This window comes from Anguilla anguilla, chromosome 7, assembly GCF_013347855.1.
Source record: "Anguilla anguilla isolate fAngAng1 chromosome 7, fAngAng1.pri, whole genome shotgun sequence".
NCBI classification, from domain to species: domain Eukaryota; kingdom Metazoa; phylum Chordata; class Actinopteri; order Anguilliformes; family Anguillidae; genus Anguilla; species Anguilla anguilla.
The window spans coordinates 27,754,052-27,778,868 of NC_049207.1; the positions used below are offsets into that span (position 1 = coordinate 27,754,052).

General features: G+C 39.3%; 1 protein-coding gene across 5 annotated transcripts; it reads left to right on the forward strand.

Annotated features, from left to right (window-relative positions):
- The first annotated feature begins 460 nt into the window (after positions 1-460).
- On the forward strand, positions 461-6,218 carry il21 (interleukin 21). 5 transcript variants are annotated; one of them, XM_035427197.1, is made up of 8 exons: positions 461-1,485; positions 1,751-1,805; positions 1,926-2,026; positions 2,127-2,165; positions 3,993-4,106; positions 4,299-4,337; positions 4,636-4,719; positions 5,150-6,218. In XM_035427197.1, exons 3-8 carry the CDS (start codon positions 1,943-1,945, stop codon positions 5,186-5,188), a joined length of 399 nt encoding a protein of 132 aa, XP_035283088.1. In that variant the 5' UTR covers positions 461-1,485; positions 1,751-1,805; positions 1,926-1,942; the 3' UTR covers positions 5,189-6,218. The 5 variants fall into 5 exon arrangements, with proteins under 5 accessions (XP_035283088.1, XP_035283090.1, XP_035283087.1 ...); XM_035427199.1 differs by having other exon boundaries at positions 461-1,179; XM_035427198.1 differs by having other exon boundaries at positions 462-1,060.
- The last annotated feature ends 18,599 nt before the right edge of the window (positions 6,219-24,817 follow it).

The window sequence follows — 24,817 nt, forward strand, 5'->3', positions numbered from 1 at the left end:
GTATTCACTACCAGTGGAATTCTGCTGTCAAAAAATAAATAAATAAAAATATGCCCATGTGAGCCTGGAGTTCATCTGCCAACAAAACTGGACCAAAAATCTGCTCTCTGTATGACTGGCCACCCTACACATTCAATTAAGTTTTAATGTTTATTGTGAGGTTGGGGATAATTGGTCAATTAACATCATAAGTAAAAAATAAATAAAAAACCCTGAAAAGAATCTGACACATTTCCCTGCTACCTGTCATTAAGATCACGACACCAAAAGCATTTTATGAGAAATGCTCATCTTTAGGCAAAGCAAAATGTATTTTAAACAAAAATGAAATATGAACCTTTTATTCTATAGATTATATTAAAACAATAAACAATTCCGTTTTTATTTCAATATTTCTGTGTTTTATTATTGCCTGTTAACATTTTTTTTATAACAATACACTATAAATGACCATGACTTAAACATCTATGATACTCAATATATACAGCTTTACAATAGTAAAAAATGTTAAATCTGATTGCATTCCACCGATATATTCAATCAGATCCATGAGTAACTGCATTTTAATAGACTTCAGAAGCATAGTTCAAGGTTATGAGCTGCTATTACATAATCTGAATTACTGTATCTCAGTGGATATAGTTCTACTCCCAGGTGAGGTATAGCCTACCACTCGGGAAGGAGCTTCAGTAAATATCTGGCAGCATAAATGGATTGTGTGGAAAAATGTCTGTCCGCACGAGTTATAAACCGGCTCTGTATGCAAGAACTCTACTTGTGGACATCGGAATGATAGTGCTGTTGCGTTTCGCGTCACTGCGTCCAGTTTATTTTTGCAACCAAGAGAATATCGTAGGGATAAGGCGAACGATCACGAGCTAGTAACAACCCATTAAAAAAACTACAGACCTTACACAGCACACGTAATGAATGAATAAACCAATGATGTGCATGCTTCTTTTTCTTCTTGCAGCTCCTGCTTGCATGATGGTTCTGCCTCCTCGTGCCACCTGACTGCCTTTACGTGTGAGCGAGAAAACCGAATGATGCAGAAAATAAGGTCAAAAGTTAAAATAGCTCTCAACTGCAGCTATATCTGAACCACAAGCGTTACTAGTGCAGAGCAGTAAAAGGCATGGCTGTGGTTATTTTCAGAGGAAATAAGCGCCAGCTTTGAATGTAATGCACGGTTACTCTTTTGTCTCTTACCGTGTCTGTACTTTTGTTGAGAGTCACTGAGACTCTCATGGTTTCTTACGCAGAAGAGATCCGCGCATATTTTAAATGATAGCACATCGAAAGCTACCGCTTATTACGGTGACAGGACTTGTATTAAATACTATAATAAAACAGATTCTTATTTGTATCGCTTAAAGTATGACTTTCATTAATTTCAATTTGAATAGCAGGTGTTACACAAATAAATCTGATGGTGCATTTTCTTAGTCATTGCTGTAATCCTCAAATGACAGGTTGTTGTTACAGGTAGGCTAACCTACGTTCGAGTGGGAGGCCGCAAAAAAATTACCTCAATTTTGTTTAGAAAGAGTGAGCTAGCATACCTTGTTCTCTGATTCATTCTGAAAATCGGAATTCACAAGTGTTTCTACTTTCCTGTTGGTTTTGCAGAAAGTTGCCTGTTTTCGTTCATATAGCCGCATCCGCGCGCCCCCGCGCACGCTCGGCCAGGTTCACGTCGACCTGGCCAGTGGAAAAGAAAATATAATTACTCACTTATTCTTTTTTGCAGTTTTCCAATCTTGAAGGAGTGGCTTTCTTGTGTCCTGTTGGATAAATATATAAAGGTAGGTCATACCTGTACATAGCATAGTAAAAACAAAAAAATCTTTTTGCAAAGCAATTTCGAAAAATCACTTTAGTTGTCAGATCGAAAATGACTAAACAGATAGTATGTTGCCTTCTAGCAATTGCATCGAGTATAATGATGTGCGCAGCAATGGACCAGAACGTGCTTATGCTGAAAGAAGTTGCGATGGATCTGGATCGCCTGGAGAAAAGTTTGCAGGTAGGTTGTATTACTGGACACTTTTATTTCTGAATTTTCCCTCACCCAAAAATGAGCTGTATAGACCAGACATTTAACATTGTATTCTTTCTTGTAACAGAAGGGGGTGATGCTGCACACGCCTACGAACGATATAGATGTAAGTACGAACATTCCTGAAGTGATCTGAATAATCTGTTGGAATTGTAATGATTGGCAAATTTAATTTCCAAATTACACATAGTATTGAGTTGTTGTAATTCATCATTTAATTGGGAAACTGTTTAATATGTGTATGTGCGAGATAAAATGGCTTGATAATTTTACTGGTAACATTTCGCATGTTCACCAATCAAGTGTAGTTCACATGGAGTGCTAGTCATTTTCATATGCATATCCAAATTTTTTTACACAATTTTAAAAAGAAAATAAATGCACAATACAAATGCTATTCACAAATGTGTGAACAGCACACGAATAGCATGATGACTCAAAAGCAGCACTATTCAACAAATTACATTCATTCTGGCTCGAAGAAAATAGGTTCACTGGCCTGATTCAGCTATGACAGTGTGACATTTCATATTGACCAATAAATGGATACACAGACAGGAAGTGGCACTATTTCTGAAGATTATGTACTAACATGTCAAACTGAAAACATACACCATGTTGACTCTTAATGTGTCATTAACATAGCATGTCTGTGAATTAATATGAGCGATCATTTCACAGATTACATAAAACCAATTTATTTTTTATAAGCTATGATTTAATCAATTGCATCTGTCTTTTAATAATAATACTTTTATGTTGCTTTGTACTGTCTTAATTATTGGTATCTGTTAAAATGAGCTAATATGGTTCTCTGAAAAACTGAAAATCATAGCGTCCATGTACATCCGTTGACGTCCGCTTCCTTGTTTGAACAATTCTCACGGGTAATTTCACTGGTTTCAGTGAAAGTCAAGTCACAAACACACTTTAAGACATCACACATCATGCAGAATTGATTGATGGACACTAAAGCTTTTTTGAAGTATGTTGGTGTGATTGGCAAGAACTGAATATCCCTCTACCTATGTAATGCAAACTGAGAAATAGTTTATTTTTTCCTTTGGAAAATGTGTGTTTGTGTGATAGCAGACATCTTCCAGTGAGTTCTGTGAAGTGTGTTGTCACAGCTGGGAAGATGAGAAAAACAAAGACACAAACAGGAGCTCTCTGTGAGAGACATTCAGACAGTGAAGATTTCATGACCTTGGAAATAATTGTTTTAATTCTCATTAGACAAAACCTGGAACAGTTTTGCAGAAGATATCAAAGCAGCTAAATCTTTCATTTAAAACACAATTTTTACATGATTGATTTTGATTGTCACACAATTCTTATTATGTTTAAAGACAGAGTTGCTATTTTATTTATCTTTTTTATATTATTTTTTAAAAATGATTTATAATCCCAATTTATGACACTTTAATGCTTTTGTCTCATGTATGGTACATTCTTATTTTACTATACACTCAATTTTACATTTGTTTTTGTAATTAAATGCTCTCACACCGGCTTATGGGAACAAATAGACAAGAAAAGTATTGCTGTACTGCTTCTCAGTTATTAGACAGGACAGGTAAATTCGTCACATTATCTCTAGCACCATGCAGTGAAACAATTATAATACAATAGAATAGAATAGCCCCATGACCTGACCAGGATAAGCGGGTATAGATAATGGATGGATGAGAAATAGTAGTCCCTTAGATATTGACAGTGGTAGGTAGAAAATGTAATGTTAGTTCACAATTTAAAAATACAGCAACCCCACCTGGGAGAGCTGAGAATTGCTATGATTAGGAAAATTATTTTCACCCCATACAATGGATTATTATCATTTTATTTTTTCGTAATGCTCCCTTTGAACGCATGCACACAGGTCATATTTTCATTTATTGTTATTGGTTGGTTTACGTTTTTCTCTCATCACTAGGAGTGCTGTTCTTTGTCCGTACTGGAGTGCTTCAGGGGGAACGTGAATCTACTCCAGGCTACCCAGAAGAAACTTCAGCACAAACTCTTCAAGAAACTCATGAATCCGATGATTGTGAGTGATTCAGAATCTGAACTCAGTCATTATATAATGAATCATTTGGCATGTTAGGCTGTGGAGGGGAGTCTGCATTTGGCATGTTAGGCTATAAAAGAGTCCTGATCATGTATGTACAGTGCTGGTATGTCTACACATGAACTGCACGTATGTTACTTACCTGTGATTTTATTCATGTTGTTTTCCTAGGTGAGCAACATGAACTTCTGCACTCTGGAGGAGACACAGGTTAGTTTCTACATGTGAAATACCTCTGGAATCTGGAAGAGCCCCCTGCAGCTGTGAGACCAATGAACCCATTGTTAGAAAGGGGCTGGTGTTTTTCTTTGTCTTGCTTTGTTTTTACAACAATTGTGAAGATTTAAGTCAAATTTACAGATAAATTTTGATTTGATCCAAATAAAATAAACAGTTAACACTGTTCCTTCTGTAGTTACCCATGCATATGAGGGTTTTATTTGGCTACAACAGAAATAATGTTCTGTTGCTGTGATGTGGTTAATGTTTGTGTCTTTACAATCTGCAGAAAGCCATCTGCCCACCCTGTAACTCCTATCCAAAGAGAAACAGCGAGCAGTTTGTGAAAGAACTGCGGCTGCTGCTTCAGAAAGTGAGTTTCATTGACTTTCTTACAGTTGCTTAAGTAGGATTAGTTCTCTTTAGCTCAGCGGGCTAACTGTATCTTCTGTGCAGAGTATTTCTCAAGGGCCATTGTTTGAATCCCACAGAAGACTTTCTCCTCCCACACGCAGACAGACATGCATGCACACACGTAAGCACACACGCACGCACACACCAATTACATTTCAATTCTGTCAATTCAGGTAATGAAATGAGCTTTGGTACACAAATGGAAAAATGCCATAATGTTCTATGAGGAATTTTCAATGAATTCTTGAACCCATTCATTTCATGAATTCAAATGGAATTGAACTCAAAGAGTGGGTCTAAAATATTTGCCCATTTTACATGTGTGTATAATCAAAACAATATATATACATAGTTCACAACAGTTAAAACTGTTATAAAATCATTTACAGGCGACAGCCAGACTGACGTGGAAGCAGACCAGAAGATAAAGGATGCAGGATACTTCACAAGACACTACTGAAAATGGGAGATTATGAGATTGTTGCTCTGCATAATCAATGTTCAAGCTGTGTTATTTATTTAATATTTATTTATCAAATAGATTTTATGAAGTATTTTCAAAGTTAAAACAAATTTTTACTGTTTGCTTTTCTTCTGCTAACGTTACTATGTAACAGAGTTATACTGTACAAACGCCTATCAGCTGCACATTGTTGAGCTGCTGTTGGCACAGCTGTCAGTCCATCAGAGTTTTTACAAATCAGCGCTATGGCAATCCGCTATCGGGCAGTTGAGCTGGAGCACCGGCCACCAGTATGAACTAGTTGGCAAATGGTCCTGCCGCTATTGCACCGCTATCTTGCATATTTGCAAAGCAGCTGGTGCAAAGAACGGTTATGTACTTGCTTTCTGGGTATTGACAATTTCAGTAAATCTAAAGCTGTCTGAGCTGACAGACCTGTTCAGGGCACCTGTTCTGTTTATTTGGGTAAATATTCAGATATTGCCCTTGCAGTAACACCCAGCCAAGGACTGGATTTTAGAGTAATCTAGATGGAGGAAGAGTTTGTTTTCCATGCTTAAATAGAACATTCTGAAACATTATAAACTATTAGTTTTTCCCAGATTGCATGTATAGACTGCATGCCTTTTTACATCTCTTTCACAGTGTGTATGAAACCCAGCCGACAGTCTTAAGTGTCTCTTGTCAAAATGTTATTTAGCACCACCTACAGGAATACCTGCAGTAGAGCAGGTAATTCATTCATTTGTTCATCTTTCTGTGTGTACAATATTGCTGAAATTGGTTTTGCAAAGAAACACAATGCTGTGTCATTGAAATGCTGATCATAAACAAAGCCATTACAAAGCTTTGTTTCTCAGAATGATAAAGATCTCATATGGAGATAAAATGCAGTTTTGTATCATTATACAAAAATATTAAGGATCATTATGTCTATGTTCATATTCCTGTATTGTGTGACATAATTATTTATCAATAAAAATATTTTTAAATAATGTAATTCGTGCTAATTTTGATTTTACAATTGCAAAATTATTTGTATAAGTGCAATTAAAATGAAGAAGTTTAATATGTGTTTGTTTGAGGTCAGGGCTCTGTGCAGACCAGTCAAGTTTTTCACATCATTCGCGACAAAACCATTTCTATATGAACCTCACTGTGTGCCCGGGGGCACTGTCATGGAAAGGGTCTTCCCCAAACTGTCGGGGAAGCACAGAATTGTCTAGAATGTGATTGTATGTGGGAGCATTAAAATTTGCCTTCACTGGAACTCAGGGGCCTAGCCCAAACCATGAAAAACAGTCCCAGACCAAGGGGTGTCCAGATACTTTCAGTCATATAGTATGCTTATCAATTCCTCAACCTCTCTACCTGTTTTTAATCGCGCTTCCAGATTTATACATATCACTGCATAATCTGATGTAACACCAAATGTATATCTGCTGTCTGTATAGAAATGGACATTTTTCCTTTTGTGTTTATATGCTGCTTTAAGAGAGCTACAAGCTCTTTTACTGTCCTGTATGAAGGAGAAGCCATCCGTATACAGGTCTAAATCTACATTGATTATTTTAACAACGTGGCTCAAACAGTCTTCTACTGTACATTGGCGTGGTTTACTTGATTCACAGGATCCCTAACTATGGGCTCTAAAGCTGTTTTTGCTCGGGAAATTTCACCAGCCAATTGCATTACTTTTGTATTTTAATTCTTATAGGGTTCCCACAAAGAGCTGACCAGGTGTGGCATTTAATACAACTTGCATTTGATATAATTCCCGTGTATTTTATATTTGCAGTCATTTAAAAAAATTAACCCCAGTCTATGCTGTTAGCTTTACAAAATACAGATTTTGGCTTTATGGTGGTTAGAGTACTGTCTCTTCTTACTCTCGATAAATACTTTTTTTAAAGTTAGAAACAAGGTTTTGTCAGTAATAGAAACAGAAACACCTAAATCAGTCAAAAGTTGTGGCCCCTTACACCTGCGGTTAAATACATTTGGCTGGTATCTGAATCCACTCCATTTTAGAACCTCTACAGCAGTCTAACACAACCTACTAAGTAGGTTGTGTTCTGCCAATCTGATTGAACTGGCTGTCACAGGCAGACTCTAGATAAGCGATGTAATCTTTCTTATAAACCTTGATATCCAGAAATCCCAGAAAAGTTTTGTCAACCAACAAAATGAAATGCAAATTTTCAGTCCTTGAGTTCAAGTAATCCTGAAACACTGTTAGTTCTTGGGTGTGGAAGTGACCATGTGACCATGATAAAGTCATTGATAAACCTTTTGTACAACAAAAACATTGTTAACTGCGTTAACAGGATTCAAAACAGAATTCTTCTCAAATAAATCTATTGTAAGGCAAGCAAGTTAGGATCTATTGTACTACCCATTGCGGTACCCTTAGATTATAGGAAGTAATCATTTAACAAATGTAGTTGTTGGTTAGGACTGAGTTTACTAGGTCATGTATAGAGTCAGAACTTCAAGTCGCAGGTCTTTGGCATAAGAAGCGATGAAGGGCTTCCAGACCACTCTCATGTGGGATGTTAGTGTGTGAACTTTGAACATCAATGGTGGCCAGTAACACGTCCTCAGAGACTTTAATCTAAAACTTTCAATGATTCAATAAAATCCATGGAATCCCAAATATAAGAGGGCAACATGGCGACCCAAGGTTTTAAAAAATGGTCGACATAGGATGAGAATGCTTTCAGTGAGACTTCCTATGCTGCTAGCAATGGGTCTACCTATAAGAGGCATGCTGAGACTCTTAGAGTACGTACCTTTGGCAACTGCATATTCAATCTTGGGGTAACTGGATACTCTTGAGAAACTTGAGAAAATACTTGTCACTTTATCTAAACTCAGCATTTTCATAGTGGCTCTGTAATTTAGAATGGACTGTAGACCTTTGAGTAAGGTCTGAGGGTAGGTTTTGTAGAAAACTGTATCATCAAGTTGCCTCCTAATTTCTGACTCGTAGTCTGCTGCCCTCTGGAGAACAACAGTGCCTCCCTTTGTCTGCAGGGCACTCCACCACAGTATTGTCCTTGCTGAAATCCAATAAGGGCATTCTCTCAGCTTTGGACAAATTATTATACACCTTGTACTCTTCTTCTTTTTAATAAACATTTCACATAATTTCCCACCAATCGACAACATGTGTTTAAACAGGCATTTCTGTTTCTAGGTGGGATGAACGTACATTTTTTATTACTGTGTATTCATTGTGTTGATGGGTTAATGGGGCCTGTATTACGCTATGTAAGCTGTGCTCCTGCCATTCAAGCATTGATACCTGATGAAGGTCTTTTTCACCAAAGCATTAAAGTTGTTAATTAAATAAATTCTTTGGAGCTTTTAATTTCAGTGTGCGAACATTTTTTTGCCTTTTTGGAGTTAAACTTTTTCTCCTACACCTGAACCCAACGTGGAATGGTTGTGCACTCTAATCTTTTAACACAAATCTTTTATTTGCTAATTCCTTTAACCAATATCAGTGCAATTGTAGGTTTGATTCTTTATGGGTTACTGTTATTGTAGCCTGTGAGGGGTGGCGTGGTTAGGGCACCATCTGCGGGCGGAGAGGGAGTGGTTTTGCTGGCGTTGCAACCCAGGTGTGGGTGATGACAATTAATTGCTAATTGTTTATATGCTCTGCCTGCAGTGAGACCGGGGCGCTGGAATGGGAGACGCACAGGAGAGCGATGGGTGTGCGAATTCCCCTTCCTTATTGTGTGTCGGGTTTTTTTTGGTTTGTTTGGTTTGTGTATGTGCGGACTGGAGGCGCAATAAAACCTGTGTGCGTCCGAGAACGTATAATTGTGTGATTTGTGGGGAGAAGGACTGCAAACTTATTACATACCCTTAAGCAAGTCCATAAGGTAAATAATTTCTATAAATGTTAACTTAGTTTTTTTGTAACAATTCATAAAATGTACATGTAACTAGAGCCCGACCGATATATGGGTTTGGCCGATATATCGGCCATTATTTGACTTTTTTGACGACATCTGGATCGGCAGTTATGCAGCCGATGTGTCCCGATTTTTAAATAAGTATAATAAACAACAAAAAACATTGATTATTTATCTGTACTTGTCTGTTCGAAAGTTGTAATTGCTATTTACTATAATTATCCAGTAGAGGGAGCTCTACTACAAGTGTGAACTGCAGCAGCTGACGCGCTACTTCTGTAATAAGACGTTCGTCACTCGTGCCTCATCCAATATTCTCCACTGCAAGACTTGCCTGCACAGATTCGATTGCCGCAGTAAAGGTATGTATATTTAGTGAAAGTTTTTAATTAAATGCGTTTATACGTCCACTATGGTTATGAATCCTCATTATCAAGCGAGCGATCTAGCTAACATATTTGGTTCACTTTAGCAAGCTAGCTGGCTAGCAAGCCTTTATGACGTGGCAGTGAGCACATAAGCAGCGTAGAATCTACATTTCCAGAGGACATCGCTGTATTCTCAAATAAATAACCAGCCAAAATAAAATGGTGATTGAATGCATCACACATTTGTTTTTTTATCTGAGATAATGATATTAGCTACTATATGATGCTGTGTCAATAGCCAAAACGCCGATAAAACACTTCTAACGTGGATCATTTTAAGCCATGTTATCTAGCTTTGTCGTGATAACATGAGAGAAGGATTGCTGTTGGAGAAGTTAATGAACCAACAGTTAGCGCGGGTAACCTGCACGAAAGCGCATTGTAGTTTTTTTTTTCACGTATTTCATCCAGTCAATTTAATTTCATCTAACGTTACACTTAATTCCGCTAGATAATGTCTTACTCTTTGAGATCATGTAGTAGAAATAAAATAAGAAAATATAATTCATTTAATTTACTGAGAATATATAATAAGAAATAATGAGGCTGTGTCAATAGCTAATGCGTTATTGCGAGCGAGTGTGTCATCTAGTCACGCGTCAGAGCGCATTGTAGTTATTTTCCCCACCGAATTATTATGGACAGGGAAGCTCGCTAGATAATGTCTTACTCTTTGAGAGCATGTCGTAAGAATAAAATAAGGAAATATAATTAATTTACTGAGAATAGATACTAAGAAATGACAACAAATTAATAACAACAACAATAATATTCATAAAAATACATGTTTGAAACTGGAAAACTGAATTCATTTTTTTATAAATGGCTGGAAAAGAAAGGAGTAAAAGCAAGGTGTGGAGTTATTTTGTTTTCACACACTTAAAGATGGTGTTAATATATATATATATTTAATTTAATATCATCTTTTAGATCTAAAACGTTCTTTGTGTGTTTATTTTTATTTGTTTGCTTGTAAGTTAAATGTTCTTAAATATAGAAACTTTAATAAAATATAAGTTTTTCAAATTGATTTGAAAATGTTGCACTTTTTGACAAAATATCGGTCAAAACATCGGTAATCGGTGGGCTAGGACTCCAAAATCGGGATCGGCATCGGACCCAAAAATCTGGCATTGGTTGGGCTCTACATGTGACCATGTAGGTCACATCAAAAGGGATTGGGAAGTTGCACTGTGCAACAGTCAACCTCACCTCTCAGAACACAGTTGGGAGGCAGCTCAACAGCGCACATGTCATGTATGACAGTGGTTCTCAAACTCAGTCCTGGGGGACCCCTGTGTATGCTGGTTTTCATTCCAACCTCAACAGCAATCCCAGAATTTTAACAAGCTGTTAATTTTTCTTAATTAGGTGCTTTCCGTGTTTTGAGCTGGGGTCCCCAGTCTTATCCAGAAAGGGTAACACACACCTGATCCTGATTCTACTAATCAAGGTGCTTAGCAATGACTCTAGTGATTGATTGGTAGAATCAGGTGTGTGCACCCACACTGGCCCTTTCTGGATAAGACTGGGGACCCCTGCTTTAAAACATGAAAAGAACATAATTAAGAAAGATTAACAGCTTGTTAAAATTCTGGGATTGCTGTTGAGGTTGGAATGAAAACCAGCATACACAGGGGTCCCCCAGGATCGAGTTTGAGAACCACTGATGTATGACACCTGTTCTTTGTACACGACTTCCATCTAGTGGTCGTATGATTTACTACAAGTATTATTACTGACCTGCACTGATGCTGCTGGTGATTGCCTTATTGTGCTCCTATGTTGGGACCAGTTTTGGCTTTGAGCAACTAACTTACTGATTACGGCTTTGTATTAAGTGAAGTAAGTGATCACTTAGATTAATAAATGCAATGAACCAATTTATTTGTGTTAATTATTCAGCCACTCCACTCTTCTCAATTTACATTCAAATGAAGATTCCAAATCTATGTAGCTCAAACAGTGTTGTTTGTATTACTGTATTTTCAATAATAATGTTACAAACTGTAAAGTCAATGCACCTCTATTTAAATCTGCACCAATGTCCTGTAACTTCAGTATCCAGGAAAATTTTGTTGAAAAAGAAATTACAATTTTTTTATAACACCCTACTTACCAGTGTTGCAAGCGCTTATGACAAACACAGGGAAAGTTTCCCTGGAATAGACTTTGTAAGGACCCCTCAGATACACCAAACAGCGTTGAGGTCACCAACTGTAAGAAACCAGAACTTATCACATCAAGAGAACCAGTTGTAAACCCCTCCACTAAACAGAGGAAGTATCTAAGTAGTGAAGGAATGCGTGTAATCTTTCCCACTGCCGCTGGAACAGGGTGAATTTAATATTGCGATTATCTGACTCCAAAATAGTATTTTAACCTTTCCTATATGTTAACAGTCATGCATAGACAAGGAGACTGCTTTCCTCCAGTAGTGAGGCTCTATACAGCTTTCTATCTATTTTGAAATTTTAGACATGCCTCTGGCTTGGGTAGCCTGCATAAATACAATTGTCTATACTGTTACAACACTAGTGTGTAAGTGAGTGACTATGGGATGAAAATATCCTCTGTTCTATCTGTATGTTAGGACCTGAAAACTGCTAGGTGTACAGTGGTTTCAGTCAAAGAGGAATACCAGGTTTAATTGCATACAGTTTATTGTACAGTATGTTAATAATGGCAATATTACAAATAGTGGAAAATGTGTCTGTAGTGAAATGGCCATACGTATATGATGTGCAGGAGACTGTTGATGAGTCTACCCAAATCACTGCTTGTTTCCCCTTATATACAAAAAGATGGAAGAAAAACACCAAATGAAGGCACAAACATAACACAACAGTACATTAATTATTCCACTTGTGCTATCTCTGTAAGCATACCACTCCAGGGTAACCTTTGTTTCTGGCTGGGCACTGACCCATAGGTATCAAGATCTTTACATGACATTTATTTTGCATATGCTTTATCCAAAGCGACATACAATAAGTACATACCAAAGGTCATAAACTACGAAACACGGGTCCGATAAGGTACAATACTGCCGGCTGCAGTGTAGGCCAGGGTCAGGACTTTGAACCTGCTTGACTTTGAATAGCTGTAATTAAAGCAATTCCTATTGGCCTTATTAAGCTAATGAAAAAAGTACATCAGGTTTAGGGATATCTGTCATGCTCCTGCTGTCATAGTTTTGGGTGGCTTGAGCATTCTGCTCTATTCCTTTCCACCCCTGCTTCTCTAATTAGAGTTTGTCACGTTGTTTGGATTAATGGTCCGTACGCGTGCAGAATTCACTCTGCCTACAGACCCCTTCCGCGCTGATTGGTTCAGAGCTCGGCAGGCGTGTTGATTGCATTCGCTGCGGCACCTGTCTAATGTTACTTAAGGTGTGGGTTCACAGAGACAGCGCTGTAGTGTCATCTATACACAAGAGCCGGTACTCGTAACCAAACTTGCTTTGAAGTGCTTTTCAGCACTTCATACTATATATAAAGCTCACGTCCAAGAATTATGCCCATAGGTGTTAATAATCTCTTGCATGAAAATTATATAAGGGAGGTATCTGGTTTAGCATGTCTGTGACTCCTTTAGTCAGGATTGTCACAGGGTAGAGAGTTAGGAGGAGATCAGTTCTGTGAGTTGTGCAGTTAGTCCTCTCTCTCTCTGAGCTACAGAGGTTTTTGAGTGCAGTGCCCAGAGGTCGGGTCTGCATCAGCATGCTCCGTTGGGCTATTGTTTATTTTATTTTCTGAGTTTTGGAGAACCTATCTACTCCTCCCCCTTGGTTCGGAGTCCTCCTTTTGAGGTTCCCTTATTTAGTTGGGATATTCCCGTAGAGTAGTAGTCGTTTCTGTTTGGTTATCTTTACCCTTCCACAATCTCGGAAGAGATTTTGTGGCGTGCTCAGCTTTTAGTGAGACGCTTTATTAAGATCCCTGTTCGGTTGCGTTTGGTCTCCGTCCCCCAACCCTTACACCTGCCGTGACTTCTCTCTCGTTTATTTTCATGAGTGATGTAGATAATTAGCGAAGATGACAGAAGTGGGACAAGCCTATATAAGGTAGTCCCTCCAGGATTTCGCAGAATTTTTTTGTGATTGTTCCGACCAAAAATGCTTGATTTTTGCAGCGGCTTTTCTCAAAATTGCAATGCAATTTGCAAAGTTTTTTTTTTTTTTTTGCGGTAAAATTGCGGGAATTGGTAAAAATTGCAAGTCGAGAAAAAAATACGTCATTGCATCGCACATTCAGGTGAGTCTTCTTCTTTGGTTTTAATAACTAAAATTAGTGCATTACCGCCACCTATTGTATGCATTGCTGTCTGGTTTAGTTCTCTCAAAAAATTAATAAAACAACAGCTCAACCCTCTCATATCTGACTCGCGATTCTTCACTATTTCCCTATATCCCTGGCGTCTGACTACCTCCAAACCCTTTCTCCAAAATTCCCTGTATTTCGTCCCCCTTTACATCCGTTATTCCCAAAATCTCTTTCGCTGTGTCCACCACCATCTTGATACTCTCTGATTTTGTCTATTTCACTAGCACAATTGATCACTATCGCTATAAATGCCAAGAACCTTCTTCTATCCATATACAGTGGGCTCCAGAATTATTGGCACCCTTGATAAATATGCACAAAAAATGCTAAACTAAAAAATAATAGTTATTGACACAAGCCTTATTTTCCAACATGCGTAAACTAGTGTGCTTAATTAATGATTCATTGGAATCAACCAAAGTCTTACATTTTTTAAATTAAAGAAAATATTTCCCCAAAAAATAGGTTCCACAATTATTGGCACCCCTGATTTAATACTTTGTGAAAACACCCTTGGCAAAGATGACAGCCGTGAGTCTTTTCCTATAATTTGTGAGAACACAATTGGAGGGGTTTTTGACCATTGCTCCATGTAGAACCTTTCAGAAACACTGATATCTTCGGGTTTGCGCTTATGGACCCCCCTTCAGTTCAGACCACAGGTTTTTGATGGAATTTAAGTCTGGAGACTGAGATGGCCATTGGAAAACATGGATGTTGATTTCACTTAAGCATTTCTGTTTAGATTTTGATGTATGCTTGGAGTCATTGTCCTGCTGGACAATCTACTTTTGACCAAGTCCTAGCTTCTTAGCAAAGACAACCAAATTTTCTGCCAGAATTTCCTGGTACTTTGTTGAATTCATTGTGCCATTGATCTAAAATAGTACCCCGGGACCACTGCCAGCAAAACATCTCCAAAATATCAATGACCCACCTCCATATTTGACAGTAGGTATGAGGTGCTTCTCCTGTATGCATTCTAGTGTTGTAGTCGAGACCACCAAGTCGGAGACCGAGTCAAGACCAAGACTGAGGGGGGGGGCGAGACCGAGACCAAGACCGAGGGGGAGCGAGACCGAGACCAAGACCAAGACTGAGGGGGGGCGAGACCGAGACCAAGACCAAGACCGAGGGGGAGCGAGGAACCCTGGACCTGTATGTGAGAGTATGCTGTTAATAAACAGAAACATTAATTCACAGTAGTTATATTAAACATATATATTTATTTGAAATTTAAATTTTCAACAAAATGTTGGCCTGCAGTAAAAAATTAAAAATAATTTAACAACAGAACAGAATATAACAACAATTTATCAAAAATATTTTAGCACAATGTCTGTAATGGTGCTTGCTTAAGTGAAAAGTTGAGATTTAGTTTAACTATTTTTCCATTGAGAAGTAGCACTTAGTTTGGTAAACTAGTTTTAGAGTAGTTTCCTCAACACTGTTGAAAGGTGAGTCTCTAATCAACCAAAATACAGATTTTACTGGATTACATTTTTTTCAGTTGGCTGTGTGACATCTGTCCATTGTCCTGCCTTGTACTCCAAGAACCTGAAATACAGGCAGGAAGAATCTATATGATTGTTGGTAATATGAACATCAATCACATCAAAAGAGCAATCTTAATCATAATGTATAACAGGATACTCAACTTTATTGGCAGGAAGGCCACTTTGAAAAATGTATTTTATGTCGGGGGCCAGAGTATAGTGACACAGGTCTGCATGCGCGCTTGTTTTTGTGCTGCATATTTGTAGACCCAAATTGTGACTTTATGGTGATTCTGTGGTTCAGTATATAAATGACGATATTTAAATTGCAGCTTACCGATTTTTTCCCCTCGTTGCTTCTTTCATATTTTTTATTGTGGGGACAAATGCACAAGTTCTAAAAATTGAGGGGGACATATCCCCTGCGTCCACCCGAAATCTACACCACTATATCAATACATATAATATGTATTGATATAGTGGTGTAGCTAAGTAGACTTTTTACAGTTGTACGATTGCTATGACCAATTTATCCATTCTGTAGTCACATTTTCAAAACTCTTAACACACCAACTAACCTACAACACACAATTGGCAAAACAGTTAATTTTATGCTCAAAATCACTCATTGTAAACTAAACACCAACACTAATTTTCAAAATGCAAGAATACACTAACACACACACACACATACACACAAAATATACTAACTCTCCCAAAACACTGCAAACGTGTCTCCAAATCAAATAATTCTGTCAAAACACTAGCACATGTTCTCTTCCCACAGGCACATTTACTCAATCACAGCATAATGACATACAAAATACTAACAGCAGATGGTATTACAGAAACTGCATTATTTTACATGTGTGTCAATGTATATATATGAAAAAAGAAATAAGTGACAGAATTGCTGCAGTAAAGGCTTTATTTGCAATAGTAAATTACTGCAAGAGATCAACAAAAATCTGCAATATAGCTGCTGGTTACAATGTGTAAAAGTAGTGTAAAATATACAAACAGAATAAGGCACAGGAAAAAGAAAAAAACAGTCCTTTTCTAATCTACACGGTCTTCTGCATTTGGCCACATGTTCACGTCCACATCACTCCTGATATTTTCTCTGGCTAGGCACCTTCGATGAGGGTCATTTGGTCGTGTGGGCGATGATCATAGACTTTCCATCTCCAGGCTGAAAAGAACTCTTCGATGGGGTTAAGGAAAGGGGAGGTTGGAGCAAGGAAAAGGGACACCATCCTGTGATGGGTGGCAAACCAGTCCGTGATTACACGGGAACGGTGGAATGCCACATTGTCCCATGTAATCACAAATGTGGCAAAGTTGTCTCCCACTTGTCCTCTTTCTGCCTACGGCACCAGTCTTCTGTGCAGGTCCTCTAAAAATAAGAGAAGGCGCTCTGTGTTGTAGGGGCCAATTTCACATCTGTGCAGGACCGCTCCATTGCTGGATATTGCTGCACACGTGGTGATGTTTGCCCCTCTCTGGCCAGGCACGTCAACTGTGGCCCTTTTCCCAATGATGTTCCGTCCCCGCCCGACGCATTTTGTGAGATTGAACCCAGCCTCGTCGACATAAATTATCTCATGTCGGCGCTGATTAGCTTCCAACTCCATGACTCTCTGAAAGAAATCAAACAGTGTGTGTAAATGCTTTACTGTATACCTACTGTATGTGCTACTCTGTACTCTGTACTGTAAGTTTAGGTTACTGTAATGTAAAACTCACTATAGTACAGTAATTGCTGTATTGGATAACCTTACCTGGACATATTGGTGCCAGAGTTCCTTGATGTGCTCACTGTTGCTTTCAAATGGAACTTTGTACAATTGCTTCATTCGAACTCTGTGTTTAGCCAGAGTCTGAGTAATTGTTGTCAGGCTGATGCTTGCAATATTGCCAAAGACAAGGTTGTCATCTATAACTCTGGCCTTGATTTCTTTGAGCTTGATCCATTGTCAGCGACGACCATGTTCACAATAGTATGCTCTTGTTCTTCAGTCAGAAGCCTTCCTCTTCGCCCTGATGGAGGTAGACGTTGGATCTTTAGATCCAGTGGGGCTGGAGGCCTACACTTACTGAAATACATGGTAACATTATTTTACTGTATACAGTAATAGAAGAAGCCCTTGTACAATATCCTACCTGTTGGTTTGTCGGAAAGTCCGGACAATGGATGCCACTGTGTCCCGTCTGAGATTTGGCTGAACTCTTTCACCAGCCTCTCTCAGTGATAGCCCATGGTTAATGACATGGTCTATGATGGTGGCTCTAATTTCATCTGTGACCCTAGCTCTTTCCCTTCTGTGACCGTCACCACGCATTCTCACTCCTCTCCGTCTACCTTGTCCTCGTCCAGCTATTCCTCTCCCTCGTCCGTCTCCAACCATTCCTCTCCCTTGTCCATCTCCAACTATTCCTCTCCCCCGTCCTCATCTTACCCTTCCTCTCTCTCGTCCAGGCATTTTTCTTTCTCTCTCTTTTTGCTGCTCTATTGTTCTGTGTCCACACTGAGCAAGATCATTCGAAGATCATTCTCCCCTTTTTATATGGTTATGCAACTGAAAGAACCTCAACACCTGTGTGTGTCTCCAACTTAGACGGGAATCAGCTGTGATTGGTCTATTTGCATAACTTCAATCAGCTGTTTCTCAATAGCAATGAAAAATATACAGGACATATATTTGTGTTTATATACAATGTGAATTGCTGTTCACTTCAACTTTAGCCTGTAACTTTGGTTTAGAACATGAGGTTATCTGTTCTGACATACAGTGTGCAAGCATTTGTAAAATTGGCAGTAAAAATCCATAGTTTTGGTCTTGGTTGAGCTTGTGTGTAAAAGAAGTTCAAGCATTTTTAAAATGTGTTCACTGAATGCATTTTGTGTCAAAGGAACAAGAAATGGGATAATGGTATAGCCCACACTGACAGATGTTGTGGTAACTGTGTTAAGAGTTTTGAAAATGTGACTACAGAATGGATAAAAAGGTCATAGCAATCGTACAAAACTGTAACAATTAGCTAGCTTCTAGCACTAGCCAGCGCTACGCTACCATCAACACCACGCACACAGCACTCATACACCTGGGTGCATTTATAGCTAGCCACCTCTACAGCATTTTCAGTAATACGGGAGTATGCAGCTGAAATCCTCTATGGAAAGCAACCTCACAGCGATCTTATCTACGATCAGTAGGTGATGTTGTGCGTCACTTCGGGGTGTTTATTCCGCTGGAAAAGAGAGAGCGCCAACTTTTTTTTTTTTTGTCAGTGACATTTACTTCTGACGTCTACAACGCCAATCGCGACCACAACATTTATTTAGCCTTTTTTGTATAGCTATTTCCGTGGATGAAATTGCATTTATTATTATTATTTATTGGTAAAAACATTTACTTCATATCCAGGGAGGTAGCCAACTACTTGAAAGTTAGATCACATGTGTAGCCGTTTACTAATACGATTGCATTTCAGGCTGGAAAATAACCTGTTAAACAAGAGAAATTGCTGAGTTGTCTTAGAATCTTAGAATCGCAAAAGAAACGGATGCTGTAACGAAACGTTAACTATGTCACAATGGATATAACAGCTGTTTTAGAATGTCATTGCGTCACCTGGACCATTTTTGCAGCCCAGATAAAAATTGGCATGACACAGCCACAACAGCAAAAATAAAATTATTATTAGTATTATTATTATTATTTTCCTGTTGCTCGGGCAACTTTAGCCCGGCCTTGTGCACGTCCTTGGATGGTAACACTCACAGCTCTCGCTGTCTCCTGCGTGCAGGGAGGAGGGGTGGGTGCCTGCGGTACTTAAAATAAGCCAAGTTATTGGTTTCAACTGAACAGGGAAGTTTTACATCCAATCACAGAAAAAAAACAAACAAAAAACAAAGCCCAGGCACGTAATGATGTGTCACTGTAGTTGTGGTCTCGAGACCAAGACCAGTCTCGAGTACTACAACACTAATGCATTCCTCTTTTGCCGCCAAACATGTTGATGGTGTGTATGGCCAAAATGTTCAATTTTGGTCTTATCTGACAATAGCACTCTCTTCCAGTCATAATTCCAATGAGGTTTGGCAAGCTCCAGATTCATGGTTTTGTTTATTGTGCTCAGTAAGGGCTGTCTTCGTGCCACCCTTCCAAAGAGTTCATTGGTATGGAGGTGCCATTTTATGTTTTTTTTTACTTGTTGACCGCAAGAAACAAACCAATCTCTGCAATTCTTAAACAGTGATCCTTGGGTTATTAATGGCCTTCCTCACCATCTTCCTCATCGTCCGTGGGAACACCATGCATCACTTGCTTCCTCTTCCTTGCAAATATGCAACCATTCCATATGTTTTACACCTTTTGATTATTGCCGTTACAGTGCTAAGTGGTATGTTTAACCGTTTATGTCTTTTTTTGTACCCATTACCAGACTTGTGACGGTAAATTACCATTGGTCTCTTCTGAATTGACAGTTTTTTGGCTTTTCCCATGCTGATGGATGACAAAGGGATTTTGTATGCTTGTTACCTCATTTTTATTCTCTAGTGAAACTGGAATTGATGGAATGACACAATATAGTTCCTTTAGACTGAGATTAACTAAATTAAGTAAAAATGTATTGCCATTTTGTTTGATTTTACTGAATACTGAAATACTGAATCGTCTCTTATTTGGACGGTAGAATAGGCGTTCTGTATTTAACTCATGGCTACGGGACGCATTTTCTTCTCTATCTTTGTTAATGACTGCGTTTATAGTAACTGCTGTTTTTAATATAATTCAGTAGTTAGTTAGTTAGTTAGCTAACCGGGATAAAAAGCATGCCGTGAGACCATTTTGAGCTAAAACCCAGCTGAATTTTAATATTGGCTAGGTTACAAGTGACAGCGAACCTATCATAAAAACTAGCTGGCATTCAAACCCAGTTTCAGGAGATCTTGGAAAAACGCTGTACCGTGCATGACCGCACCATTTTAAAAAGCAAGACAGAGCTAGGGAGATGAATTTGATTGAGTTATGGTATGGGTCCAGTACTCTTATTTCCGAATGTGTGCTAGGCGTTTTGATGCCTTGAGATGAGTAGCACCATTCATCAAACATGCGGGAACTCACAGAAATCCCATCTGTACAGAAGATTACATCTTAACATGTTAGCGTTTCGCCTACTTTAGTTAGTTAGCGCGTACGGATGCTGTCCTGCACGCATGAGAAGCTACGGACACAGCTACAGCGTTGAGGCTTGAGGCCAATGCCAGTTCGAATTTGAAGCAAGCCCACACAATTCCTTCAGGAATTGTAACCTTTCTAGTTTCCCGTCGTGGTTTATTCCTTACGTATTCCATGCATTCAACATCAAATAGGTAGAATATACCACCACAATGCATTATGTGTAATTTGGTATCTATTTAAACTCTAGTAGCTACATTTCCCAGTAGTTCGTGGTAGCTTAATTACTTTCAGAATGATGTAAAGTACTATTCTTTTCACTGGTGAGTAGTAGGACAGCAGCTATTGACAGCTTGTCAAAGGCATCATTGTTTTTCAAGGGAGGGGCGTGACTAAGGCTGAATAAATTAATTCAAAGTCTGAGTGGGTGTGAACAAGAGGCAGTGAGGATCCCAACTTCTGCTTTCAACCTACATTAAAGTTGATTTCTAAGCAGTTTAAATATTTTATTCCATGTTCCAAGTTTATACCACGTGCCACTGAAAATCCCAAAAACGCCGATTCAGTGAAGTAACGCTAAACATGTGGTGACATGTTAGCTAATTTGATTCATATCAGCCACGATGTGTTAGACAGAGCTAACGTTGACGTTATAGTCTGGCACTTTCGTTTCAAATCTGGACAGGAACAATTCCAAAAGACCAGCGATGTAAAATATCAATTTCAACGTGAAAATGCCAACAAAATAATTGCCACAGATTCAAACATTAACGTACCCCATTAGATGGCGGATTATTTTGTTGGCATTTTAAAGTAATAATCTCGAAGATTTTCATTAAAATAAATGTCTGTTAAGTCACTATCTATCGCTGAATTAGGTAACACAATGGTGATTGAGCATATTATTATATTAATTTATATTATTATTATTATTATAATTTATGATTAAAGAACTGGGTGTCTGTGGCGACATTCCCAGGAAAAAATCACAAGCGGCGCATAGATAGTGACGCGTTTTCCATCACCCATCAGTGGTTGGTCCGCCAGAGAGGGTAGGCGGAACTAACGCAACAGGCTTGCTCTTCAACTCACTTGTGTGTGAGCGTCGTACTGTTTTTTCCGGTGTCTGCTAGCGTTAAAGGTGGGGGGGGGTTATGGAACCCTAATAAGTTTTTGTGTAACATGAGAGGCCATATTATTTGTTGATGTAGATTTCGTATTACATTTGATGACAATGTAACGTTACTAAATTACATAGCTATTTGCACAGCTAACGCTAGCTACCGGACCATGTCAATAAAGGCAACATTAGACAACGTTGCGCACAGTATCCATCTCTCATATCAGGTAATTTTCCGTTAGCTAGCTAGCTAATGTAATTAACACGATCTAATGTCAGCTAACAATTAGAACAAAACGCTAGCTAACGCTACCGACCGGTACCGACCTCGCAAACCGTCTCTCGAATGCAATGCTACCTTGTTGCAGTGTTGCAATGTAGCTAACTAAAGCCAGTTCAATGATTCGCAACGAGACTGCAACTTGCAAAATTCCAAGACGTCTGATTGTAAACGTTCTAAAACTGCACTTGGCGATTTGACAAGGTGGGTCTTTTGAGACCCTAGGCAACGGCTTCAGAGGCTCTGCAACTAACCAGTTCACATCGCTGCAATTTTCTCTGCAACATTCTAAAACCGTTTCGTCTCGTTGCGAATCATTGATCTGAACTGGCCTTAACATTACCGTTATTTACATTGCCATCAAGTTCATTAATATATTATAATGATCGGAATAAAGCCGGGGTATAGGTGGAGCAGAGCCGGGTCTGATTTATGTGTAAAGATGTCAAGCTGGAGAAAACTAAATAAAAGAATACGGCAGTATGGATTAGCGTTGTTATTTTATTACGCTTCCTCATATGTTCCTTCAGCCTTGATGCCCATTTTTGATGAAATCTCCTTTGTTTTTGTTTTATTCTTCTTATTCTGATTGCTAATTTAACCAGCTCAGCTTTATTCTCGAACAGTTTAACTAGCAAAACCAGAAACAAGGCAGTTGTTTCAAAAATATCACACAACAATTATTCACGATGATGATGCACGAGATACATAATTGCACGAGCCACAGCGAATCCCGCTGTGTAAAGATGTTCATACCGAGCAAAAGGTGGATAAAGAACGTTTGTAGAAATTGATCATCACTAATTCTACCCCAGGTCTGCTACAGCATTTTAACCCGGCTCGGCAGTGTAAAGACAGTTTAAGTTAGCCTAATGTTAGACAACGAATGAGTATGTACATAACGTTACTTTCATAACAACCATTTTTTATTCAGTAAATAGTACTATAGTTGGCGTGGCCCAGGTGCCAAATGACTGACGTCACACAGGCGACACTGGTTGGATCCGGTTGGATCTATGGGAAGTGAGGTCCAAAAACACACCTGCAATTACCGCTTCTCGCCATTGGTACCGCCAAAGAGAACGAAACTGAAATCTTCGAGAATGTAACTTTAACGTTGAAATTGACATTTTACATCGCTGGTCTTTCATTCCAAACGGAAGCAGTTGTTGATCACTGGCGGCCCCTACCGGCCGGATAGGCTCTCGCCTGGCGGAGATAATTACATCATACAAATGTTCTTTGTTAAAATATTCCCTTATGATTTCAATCTCCTCTTCCATCCTTTCAAACTCGGTTTAAAATTTGTGCAAGGACACTGCTGAGAGTAGTACGCAATAGAAACAGGAAATTACATTGAATTGACTTGGGTTCTGTCCAATCACGAACAAGAAGTGTTTTCCCACCTTTTCCGTAACCTGAAATGTCGTTGTGTTTTGTGAAATGTCATTGTGTTTTTGAAATGTTGTTGTGTTTTGTGAAATGTCGTTGTGTTTTGCGAACTGTCGTTGTGTTTTGTGAAATGTCCTTGTGTTTTGTGAAATGTCCTTGTGTTTTGCGAAATGTTGTTGTGTTTTGTGAAATGTCCTTGTGTTTTGTGAAATGTTGTTGTGTTTTGTGAAATGTTGTTGTGTTTTCTGAAATGTTGTTGTGTTTTGACCCTCAGGGCCACCGTAGAAAAGGTCCACATTGAAGAGCATTACATTACATTACATTACAGGCATTTGGCAGACGCTCTTATCCAGAGCCACGTACAACAAAGTGTATAACCATAACCAGGAACAAGTATGACGAAACCCCTAGAGAGAAGTACCGGTCCAAGTGCAGGGAACAACCGCATAGTTCAACTTGGACCCTGAAGGTTAAACTGATTAACACTAACACAACGAGAACGGCAACAACGCAATCTATGGAAAAAATACAAGCAGTAAAGACAGTTAATGCACCTAAGTCACCTACGAAACAGCTGCCTAGTTACAACCCTAAGCTTACAGTCATTTACAGGGGGGTAGGGAGGGATGGGGAGAGGTGCAGCCTGAAGAGGTGAGTCTTCAGTCGTCGTTGAAATGGGTCAGTGTCTCAGCTGTTCTGACCTCCACAGGGAGGTCATTCCACCATCGTGGGGCCAGAACAGACAGGAGACGTGTTCTGGAAGTGCAGGTGCGAAGAGGGGGAGGTGCTAGGCGTCCTGAGGTAGCAGAACGGAGGGATCTGGCTGGCATGTAGGGTTTGAATATCTTGTGGAGGTATGCTGGGGCTGATCCCTTGACTGCCTGGTATGCTAGGACCAATGTTTTAAATTTGATGCGAGCTATAACAGGCAGCCAGTGGAGGGTAGTGAGCAGGGGAGTGACGTGGGAGTGTCTGGGGAGGTTGAAGACCAGACGAGCCGCAGCATTCTGAATGAGTTGCAGGGGTCTGGTGGCAGATGCCGGTAGTCCAGCCAGAAGAGAGTTGCAGTAGTCCAGGCAGGATAGAACCATTGCTTGGACCAGGAGCTGGGTTGAGTAGGTGGTGAGAAAGGGGCGGATTCTGCGGATGTTATATAGGAAAAATCTGCATGCCCGGCTTACTGCTGCGATGTTCTTGGAGAGGGACAGCCTGTTGTCCATCACCACTCCGAGATTCTTGGCACAGGGTGATGATGTCACTAAGGTGTCTCCTAGGGAAATGGAAAAGTCGAGGAGGGGAGAGGATAGAGCAGGAATAAAGATTAGCTCCGTCTTTCCCGGGTTGAGCTTCAGGTGGTGATTGTCCATCCAGCTCTGTATGTCCCTCAGGCAAGTGGAGATGCGGGCAGGGACCTGTGTGTCCGATGGGGAGAAGGAGAGAA